Below are 10,577 nucleotides of genomic sequence, written 5' to 3'. Positions count from 1 at the left end.
AGCGAATAGTCAAGAGCTGCTGGGACGCTGCACGCTGAGGCGCAGGTGGGTTTGGAAAGGTGTCCAAAAAAACAAGAGGGCTAAACATATGGTGTTTTCTGCATATATGCAAGTCAGCATCACACGAACACTCACACGGACACTCACACACTCAAGAAGTGCAGGATTAATCCTTCACATAGGGCCTGCATCACATCCTTTAATTGTGGCGCTCTGTGATGCTCACAACTTAGGTCTTCTTGTTACAAGCTCATCATTTACATAACACCGTACGACACTTTAAAACTAGTTCAGCTGCATGAGGTGACGAGAGCAGCCTGTTCAGGACACACTTAGCTAATGTCCTGCATAACTTTTCTGCCTTGGCGGAAGAAGGGCAGATGGATTTACCATATGGCCGACAGGAGCCATGCGGACTTTCCATCTATCTCAAACCCCCTTCATGCCATTTTCTTTTTCATCACTTTCAACTAGATCTTAACAGATGGAATTAGTGGTGCATAACAGGCCACAAAGACTCTGCATTTAACAACTGATCAGTGACTTTTTCAGGTTATAACAAGAACATGACTGAGTAGAAACCCTTTTAAGTAGTGAGTGTTACTGTTATTTTCGGGACCCCCTTGAAAACGAGATGGTGCATCTCAAGGGGTTTATCCCAATGAATACAATTTCTATATATATATTTTGTATATATTGATTGTTTTGTTTTTATTTAGGTCCCGTCTTAATGTGTGCACATGTAAAAATGTGTCTTTGACTGTGTATATATATATATACATACATACATATTTGCACACATATTTTTATATACATTTTGTTTTTATATTCGGGATTGTGGGAAACGGCATTTCGATCTCTCTGTCCACACAAACTGGAAGATTGCAATAAAGTTGAAATTGAAGTAGAGATTGCCTTTTAGAAATACCTTAAATATGTGCTGTGTGTGTGTTGATACATGGGAATACACTAGAAGCACTAAGGTTTTTGAAATCGAGAGAAAAGACACACCGAGAGGAGCCCAGAGACGCAGAGGGGGAGAGACAGTCAAGGTGGACCGAGCACCGCAGGGAGCACACATCCAGAGCTCAGCGCTGACAAACTGACAGCCGCTGGGCTCAGGGCAGCGCTGTCTCACTGGCATTATCATGCAGACAAGATACCCACACCTAAAATGCCAGAATCAAAATTGGCACTGGAGCTACGTGCCCAATAGTCTCCAAAAACTAGCCGGTACTTCCCCAGCAGTACATGGAGTTATGTTTTATATAATTTACATTACCTGAGAAGTATGTAACAGGAAATAAAAACGTTGACAGGTTAGTATGATAGTAAGTATAAGAGGAATTGAATACCTTATTGTTGTTTATATCTTTTGCGATAAACTAATTGTATCCACATGTTACAGTTTCCCACAGTCTCCTTTTTTAAAGATCCAGAAATCTATATATTATAACTATACATATTATACAACCTGGAGAGCAAATGTTCAGTGGTGGAACAAGGATGTACTAATCCAAACGTTTTGGTATAACAATGTAAAAAGTCCTGCATTCAGTAAGTATGTGTCCAGGTCAGTGTTTTCTATTGTATAGCATTTTTATTGGACTATTCATAATAATACTGTAATGTGTATGTCATATTTTACCACTGTATCTGTTTGAAGTGGAGCAAATCAAATGTATATTCTGTGGGGTATCAAATATGTTGAGTATGATAAAAACATAACAAATATTTTCTTTCAAACATTGATGCAGAAACAATGAGTTGGCTATACATGGAGAAAAAGCCAGTTACTTGAAAATTAGGAATCGATCAGTCTTAAATTAGGGCTTTTGGTATTATAGGGCATTTCAAATGTAGTACATGATGACCATCGGCTAATGCTCTCTTTTTTAGCTTTGTATATGTGCTACCACAATATGTCTTGCTGACTCTTTAATATTTGATGTGCAGCTGTAAATTGGCAAATGTTTGTCCCGACATTTATAAAAATACCTCAGTTAAACTCTAGTGGAGAATCTCCTCCAAATGTGATTTGACGTCACTGTGCCTGTGTGAATGGCCCAAAAAAGGCTACCAAGATACTATATCTCTGAAGACGAGGGCTGCAGAATATTTTGAGTTAAGATCTCTCTCTCTCTCTCTCTCATCGCTTGAATAATTCAGTCTCTCCAGAAAACGCTTGAGAGGAATGACGGAGGCAGAGAGGAGAGGAAGAGGAGGCCAGAAAGGGAGGGAGTTGAAGAAGAAGTGGAAGGGAGGAGAGGGGAGGAAATAAACCTAGTGTGCGAAAGCGTTGTTTATTATTTTTCTTGTTTTAAAAATGTTTCACATTTGGAATTTTCTATTTCTTTAACTTAAACTGTATTTTATTTTTGTAAATTGTGATATAATAACTGCTCTTACAAACCAATTAGTTCCTCTTCTTTTCAATGACAATCTAATAACATTAAATGTTGTGTTTTTGCTCAGCTCCACTGCTTCTTCTTTATCCCTTTCTTCTAAGTTTAACACTCTTCAGCCCTACAGTTTGATCCTACATCCATCCATTCTCTTTATCTCCTCTCCTATCCACTTAACGCTGTTCGCACTAAACACTGTCATATGGGAATTAACCTTAAGTAGCTGTGTGCCAGACAGTCCCTACCAACACCTAAAAGTGCACCTACACACCTCCACACACACACACACGGACGAAAGCACAGAGGCAACCCCCTGACCTCTCTTATCTCTTCCCTTTCGTCCCTTCGATTAACACCACACACACTTTTCTGGATGTTTTAATTAGAGCAGAAATGAAGCACGCGCACAGTTTCAGCAGCTTGTTCTGTCACCCTCATGCTCAAAGCATCTTTAGAGAATCTCAGATCTTCCCATTCATGCAGACCATAATGCCTGGCTGTAATTGTTTTTATCTAATTGGCTGTAGGCTTTTCTAACGTCTGCAGACTTTGTGTCCCGAGCCCTGAGGGTCACACTCACAGAGAAAAAGTGAAATCCATCATCTGTAACTGATTCTGATTTTATCTCAACCTTTTCTCAGGACAATAACCGACCCGTATGAATCCTGTAATACCAGGACAATTATTCTTTCCACTAATAATAGAGACATAAACCGGGTAGTGATTTCTAGTTAGGGGTATGTGTACCTCAGGAGGTACAGTGACGTAGCTCAGCTAATTTTAAAAAGTGACAATCTTGATTTGAATATAAAGTATATCCACAAATGTGCGCTTGGAAGGAAAACAAGTACACAAATCATAAGGTCTGAGTGCAGATGCAAACTTGACAATCCTCCTGGTTAACCACCTTACCAAGCCTTAACATCGTAAATAAAGGATAACTACATTTGTTTTGATAATACTATCCCTAGCTTAGAGACTTGGATAAAAGCTAGGGATGTTGCTTTCATGTGACATAGGCCATCAAAACCTTTAGTACAGTAGAACTACATGTTGTATGCAAAAATGAGGTAACAATATCTGAGCACAGAAATTACAACAAATCTAGCTGGATATGAAAGCATGAAAGAAGGGGGAATTGATAAAACATCAGCAGTGTACAAACATACATACATTTAAGTGTTGAGTACTCACATTGCTGCTTCCCTGTCCTCCAGGTTCGATCATGTAGGTGTGATTGCCGTCAAAAAACATCCCACTGAATGAGAGAGAGAGAGAGAGAGAGGAGAGCACATGTCAACACCGCTGTTGTTTTGTTCATCACAAAAAGAATAATGCATCTGAATGAAACTCCTCTTCAGCCATTGTTATGTGTAAGATTGGCCATTTCAGTTTTGGCCCATGGTTGTTTTTTGCAACATTTGACAGAATAATAACGGCAATGCACTCCTTCCTACATGTTGCAGTTTTGGACAGAATCCTCTGCTGTGCTGCTCTGTTTGACATGTGCACGGCTGAGGAGGGGTGGAGGGTGGTGCGAGACAAAAGGTCATCCAGTCAGCTCAGATATTCCCCCCACACAGCATCACTTAAAGGTCACCTAAGGATTCCATCTCTGGAGCAATAACTAAGAGAATAAACGGAATGACCACAAATTGCAATGACACTTGTAAAAGGGTTCAGCAGAGAATCTGTGCAAAGTCCTGGTGATACTCAATGAAGCATTTAATGAGTTGACAAGAAAAACTCTTTGTATCACATAAAGGTAGGAGAGGAAGAGGACAAGCAATCATTTAAGAATTCAAAAATCTATTTCCAACTATAGGCAGCTGGGTGAAGGTCTTGTCTGCCCGCCTGCGTGTGCACAAAACATAAAAGTCACCTGCGTTAATTAACTTTATCTGAAGCTTTTAGGAGATTGGTCGGGTCAAACTGTACAGCCATGAGGGGGAAAACCGTCTGTCTTTCACACAATCACCTTCAGCACACACTCTCTGTAACGATCCAACACTGCACTTACAGCAGATTGAACACAGTGGAAACACAGGTCAAAGTGTGTTTTAATTATTAGTGTTTATTTTCCCTGTGTTGTTTTTGTATACCCTTTCAATATAGTTTGTCACTGCAAATCAGAATTGAGCAACATGAAAAATAAGTGTTTGAATGTAGTTATCAATAAAAGAAACAAGATGCTGATGCTGATGTTTTTTATGCATTTCTTGGCAAGCCAAAACAAACACTGGACATTCTGCTGAGAAAATACGGGCACATTTTACAATACTACCACTGTTTTCTGAACTTTAAAGAACTTTAAAGGAGCCATTTCCCAAATCTGATTGGATTTGACATGGCCCAATTATTTGTATACCAAAGTTGCAACAATTATGGTTCTCGTCAAACAAGAAATGCGTATTTGTGTTTAAGTCCTAGAGTTTCATCTCATAGTTTAGCTGTTCATCCTTTTTGGTTTAAACACAATTTTAACATCTGCAAACAACTTTTCTGGGAAATGATAATTCCTAATTTCTTTCATTTCATGTAGCTAATGTAAAACACATGGAGGATGTTCCAAACAGGAACCTGCGTCAATAATTAACTCTCTGCTGAGAGCTCTATGCTGCTTTACACGGTTAATGCCCTATTGTATTACAGGGTAAAATGTATATATGTGTGTGTGTGTGTGTGTGTGTGTGTGTGTGTGTGTGTGTGTGTGTGTGTGTGTGTGTGTGTGTGTGTGTGTGTGTTCGTGTGTGTGTGTGTGTGTGTGTGTGTGTGTGTGTGTGTGTGTGTGTGTGTGTGTGTGTGTGTGTGTGTGTGTGTGTGTGTGTGTGTGTGTGTGTGTGTGTGTGCGTGTGTGTGTGTGGCGTGCGTGCACTGTATAAGAGACAGAGAAAGATGAGAGAGCAGGATGTATATTATTGTAAATACCTGACTCAGCATAAGGGAAATACTCTGCCTCTAATGTCTAACCCTTCGACACCACTGTGCACTCCCTCAACTCCCTCCCTTTTACTGGCTCTCTCACACACGGACACACACAAACACACAAATTAGTGTGTGCAGGGCATACTATGAATGTGTCTCCGTCTCCTTTATAATGTCAGCGTATGCATATATTTCCACATTAAGAAAATCAGAAATAAAAAAACCTAAAACTGTGGATCTCATTGAAATAAATCTATAACTGAAATACTACAGCTTCTAATACCAATGCAACAAACAATAACAAATACATACTATGCATGACAGCAGTATTATTACTACACTAATGTTGTATCATTCAATGTTGTATTTGGACTAACTAGAAGTCACGCATTAACATTTAGCCCGTTTAGTCTGTAACCTCATGTCATGATGTACTGCATGTGCAACGCATTTACCTTGTCATGACTTGATTAATTCATAGCCTACATTTCATTTGCTTTGTGTGCAACGCTACAACGCTAATTTGCTGTGCTGACACATTTCCCAACATGTTGCCACAATCACATGAAATATGCAACGTTATTAAAAGCCTGACCCGAGTGTAGCTTACTCAGCGATCATCAATCTGATTTCACAATTTACATTAATTACATGCGTTAACTTCTCTGCACTGATTATTTTGTTTATTTAGCCTGATGTTATGTTGAATGAAAATATATTGGACTGAATTAAGCTTTGATGTGACATAATGGATCGAGACAGATGAATAATATTTCCAGTAACAAGTAAAAGGAATAACAAGATGAAATAGTTTTATTCTGCCAACAATTTGCAGAGGTGATGGGTTACAAAGCTTAGATTGCTATTCACATCAAACCCTAAATGTGCTCGGAAAACTATTACAAAGCCTGCCACTCAACACTCTTTGTTTTGCCAGGAAAATTAATGTTGCACAATCTGAAAATGTTCAGTCAATCAAGCATAATGAAACACTCCATGAACACAGATTATTGCTAGTGAATAAGCAGTAGATAAAACCGACAAGGAGCTTCTTCGAGCACTGATTTTCATATTTTTCCTACAGATAGCGATAGTACAATAAATGTGTCTTTCTTATATGTTGCAATAACTTTTTACACCTTAATAATTCATGTAAAAAGAGCAAGGGTTACAAAATATCACATAGCGGGTTAAATGTCTGAGGTTTGGCCAAAGTAGTGTAAATGTTCCTTTTTATGTAATGGGAAAATAATGTTTGCTTTCAGGAATTGTGAGGAAGCAACTGTGAAAAACTGTAATTCATGCGCATGTGTCATACCTGATTATTCATAGGTGCCTCTTTATGCAAGTGTTGTATTGTCCGCAGACAATGACATTCAACACCACACAATACACCTGCCTCTCATCTCTTCGTATGCACACACACACACACACCCTATAACACATACTAACTCATATACAGTGTGCATCCATTCCTCCCTGCAGGCCTTGTTTCTGACCCGTCTCTCTGCTTCAGAGTAAAAACTCTAAAAATACCAACACTAGCAAGGAAAGAGAAAAGAAGACGTCTGAGCAGCACCTGTCTGTGAGAATGATAACCTGTCACAAAAACAGCAGAGACACAGAGGAAGGCTGGCTCAAACTAATTACATTGACCTAATGGATACATGGGAGCGAGGCAGAGGACTTGGACACACAGCGGAAGCAGTGAAACACACACATGTACACATATAAAGTCACATCATAATTGTACTTACTGCAAACCGTGACAGGTTGAGACAGCCACAAAGGAGTGAGGAACGTCTCTGACCTTCCCCTGATAGTAGCAGTGTTCTCCTCCCTGTAGCAACACACAAACACTCACAGATTAAAATCATACACATGGTGGCCTCTTCACATGTCTTATTCTCTCAAACGGAAAGAAAAATGTCCCACGTTTTTATTACCACCTTTCATCAGATAATGAGTTCAGAGCGATCAATCACACAGAATCCATTCACTAACAAGTATGTGCTGTAGATGCGTGTGTGTGTGTGTGTGTGTGTGTGTGTGTGTGTGTGTGTGTGTGTGTGTGTGTGTGTGTGTGTGTGTGTGTGTGTGTGTGTGTGTGTGTGTGTGTGTGTGTGTGTGCATGTGTGCGTGTGTGTGTGTGTCATGCTTAACACTTTGAGTTGAACTCATTCACATCCAACCATCTGTTTGTTAACTGCTCTGTCCTCTTTCCAAACTTCTACCCACTATTGTAGGCCTCAGCATCAGTCAATGGTAAAAGTTTTTCCATCTCTGTCACAACTCACCACCCATACTGTCTGTCTTTGCTCTCTATCTCCTGTATGTCTGTGTGTGTTTCTCTGCGAGCGTAAACACACTTTTATTTTCTATAGACGTGTATGATGTCTAAGTGTCTAAGTGCTCTGCAGGCCATCTCTTCCTGGTCCATTTCTCGCTGCCTAACAGCCATTAGGCAGGAAGCCGGTCTCCCTGAGGAAACGCAGCTTTTATCAGAGGATCAATTTCTTCGCTACAGTCTGATGCTTTGCAAAGCAACGCAGCCGCTACGTCCACTTCCACCTCCAGCTCTCTCTGTGGACTTCATCCCAATCCGACCCTGTATAGGGGTTTATCGGAGGAGTCATGTAAGCATGTGTTGTGGTTTTTAAAACTACATGCTCAAAAGTATGTAAAACCTGAACTACATGCATTATGATGGTTGCTTGCCACAAGATTATGGAACAGGAATTTGGTCACATTCAGTCACAAGAGCATAAATGATGTTGTGCAATAAGACCGGTTTTCATACAGGATCCAATTCAACCCTAAACATTTTTGGAGGAGTTTGAAGTCATGGCTCTAAGTGTCCCAGCCAAGTTATTTTCCGCTTTAAACACTGACAAACTGCCCAGCTAGATTAGAACATTTACACAACTCTTTTGTTTTTGTGTAAAGATTGGAGCTGGGGCCAGCCGCTGGTTAGCTAACTCTGCACAAATCCTTGAAAAAGTGGGAAACAGCTAGCTTGCCCAAATGTAACAATATGTGCCTATAGCCCCTATTACTATACATTATGTTGTCTTCACAAAGAGGTTGGGAACTCCAGAAAGTTGCGCTGTTATTATTTCAGTTTTTTTGTGTTTTGTGTGGATCAAACAAAGGAGATATGGCCGTATTATTAAGTTTGAAATATACTTGTAGGAGGATTTTCTTTGGACAGCTGTTTCCCTGTGTAGCCTTAATGCTACAATGAGCTAACTATCTCTGTGGCTTTTTGATAACCACCATACAGTCAAACGATCAGCAAGAGAGAGAATAAGTGTATTTTCTAAGATGCCAAAATCTTCCTTTGAGAGTTTCCTTTTTGGAACTAAGAGACAATGTTAGCCCAAACCACGAATAACAATCCAAAGTTATGTGCACAGATGTGACCAAATTACTCTGATAGTGCTTATTTCCTTACTGTTGTGTGTGTGATCAACTCATCTGCCAAAATTGCTATCATTATTGGTGAAATTGCATCATTCATGCGGACATTTGTGGTGCTTTGCTTCTTCTGCTCTCTCTCAGTAGGCTACTAACTATATCAGTCTATAATTTCTCTTTCCACATCCAATATGGCCAGAACTGACAGGAGAAATAACTCCAATGCACAGTTTACACAGTTAAAAGTGGGTGCATTATTGGCTAAATAGGGAGCATATTTATGAACATATACAGTGGGGCAAAAAAGTATTTAGTCAGCCACCAATTGTGCAAGTTCTCCCACTTAAAAAGATGAGAGGCCTGTAATTTTCATCCTAGGTACACTTAAGATACAGAATGGGGGGAAAGAATCCAGGAAATCACATTGTAGGATTTTTAATGAATTAATTGGTCAATTCCTCGGTAAAATAAGTATTTGGTCACCTACAAACAAACAAGATTTCTGGCTCTCACAGACCTGTAACTTCTTCTTTAAGAGCCTCCTCTGTCCTCCACTCGTTAACTGTACTAATGGCACCTGTTTGAACCCGTTATCAGTATAAAAGACACCTGTCCACAACCTCAAACAGTCACAGTCCAAACTCCACTATGGCCAAGACCAAAGAGCTGTCAAAGGACACCAGAAACAAAATTGTAGACCTGCACAGCCCGTCTCCGCATGTGACACAGGAAGTATCTAAGTACATGAACTGGGAAGACTGAATCTGTGAATAAATCAACTGTGGGAGCAATTATTAGAAAATGGAAGACATACTAGACCACTGATAATCTCCCTCGATCTGGGGCTCCACGCAAGATCTCACCCCGTGGGGTCAAAATGATTACAAGAACGGTGAGCAAAAATCCCAGAACCACACGGGGGGACCTAGTCAATGACCTGCAGAGAGCTGGGACCAAAGTAACAAAGGCTACCATCAGTAACACACTACGCCGCCAGGGACTCAAATCCTGCAGTGCCAGACGTGTCCCCCTGCTTAAGCCAGTACATATCCAGGCCCGTCTGAAGTTTGCTGAGAGCATTTAGATGATCCAGAAGAGGATTGGGAGAATGTCATATGGTCAGATGAAACCAAAATAGAACTTTTTGGTAAAAACTCAACTAGACGTGTTTGGAGGAGAAAGAATGCTGAGTTGCATCCAAAGAACGCCATACTGTAAAACATGGGGGTGGAAACATCATGCTTTGGGGCTGTGTTTCTGCAAAGGGACCAGGACGACTGATCCGTGTAAAGGAAAGAATGAATGGGGCCATGTATCGTGAGATTTTGAGTGACAACCTCCTTCCATCAGCAAGGGCATTGAAGATGAAACGTGGCTGGGTCTTTCAGCATGACAATGATCCCAAACACACCGCCCGGGCAACGAAGGAGTGGCTTCGTAAGAAGCATTTCAAGGTCCTGGAGTGGCCTAGCCAGTCTCCAGATCTCAACCCCATAGAAAATCTTTGGAGGGAGTTGAAAGTCCCAAAACATCACTGCTCTAGAGGAGATCTGCATGGAGGAATGGGCCAAAATACCAGCAAGTGTGTGAAAACCTTGTGAAGACTTACAGAAAACGTTTGACCTCTGTCATTGCCAACAAAGGGTATATAACAAAGTATTGAGATGAACTTTTGTTATTGACCAAATACTTATTTTCCACCATAATTTGCAAATAAATTCTTTAAAAATCAGACAATGTGATTTTCTGGAATTTTTTTTCTCATTTTGTCTGAATATTACAGGACTCTCTCATATTTTTAAGTGGGAGAACTTGCACAATTGGTGGCTG

The 10,577-nt window shown here is 40.3% G+C and overlaps 1 protein-coding gene across 1 annotated transcript in view; it reads right to left on the bottom strand.

Annotated features, from left to right (window-relative positions):
* adam22 (ADAM metallopeptidase domain 22) overlaps positions 1 to 10,577 on the bottom strand; it is a 55,725-nt gene that overhangs the window by 26,487 nt on the left and 18,661 nt on the right. Inside the window, exons 5-6 of the mRNA XM_034228147.1 lie at positions 7,088 to 7,170; positions 3,600 to 3,663 (exon numbers count right to left, since the gene is read on the bottom strand). Coding sequence (XP_034084038.1) covers positions 3,600 to 3,663; positions 7,088 to 7,170 — 147 coding nt within the window. The remainder of the gene's footprint in view (positions 1 to 3,599; positions 3,664 to 7,087; positions 7,171 to 10,577) is intronic.

This window comes from Gymnodraco acuticeps, unplaced genomic scaffold, assembly GCF_902827175.1.
Source record: "Gymnodraco acuticeps unplaced genomic scaffold, fGymAcu1.1, whole genome shotgun sequence".
In the NCBI taxonomy this organism is placed as follows: Eukaryota; Metazoa; Chordata; class Actinopteri; order Perciformes; family Bathydraconidae; genus Gymnodraco; species Gymnodraco acuticeps.
The sequence above is the reverse complement of the archived record's forward strand: the minus strand, read 5'-3'. Positions and strand labels throughout refer to the sequence as shown.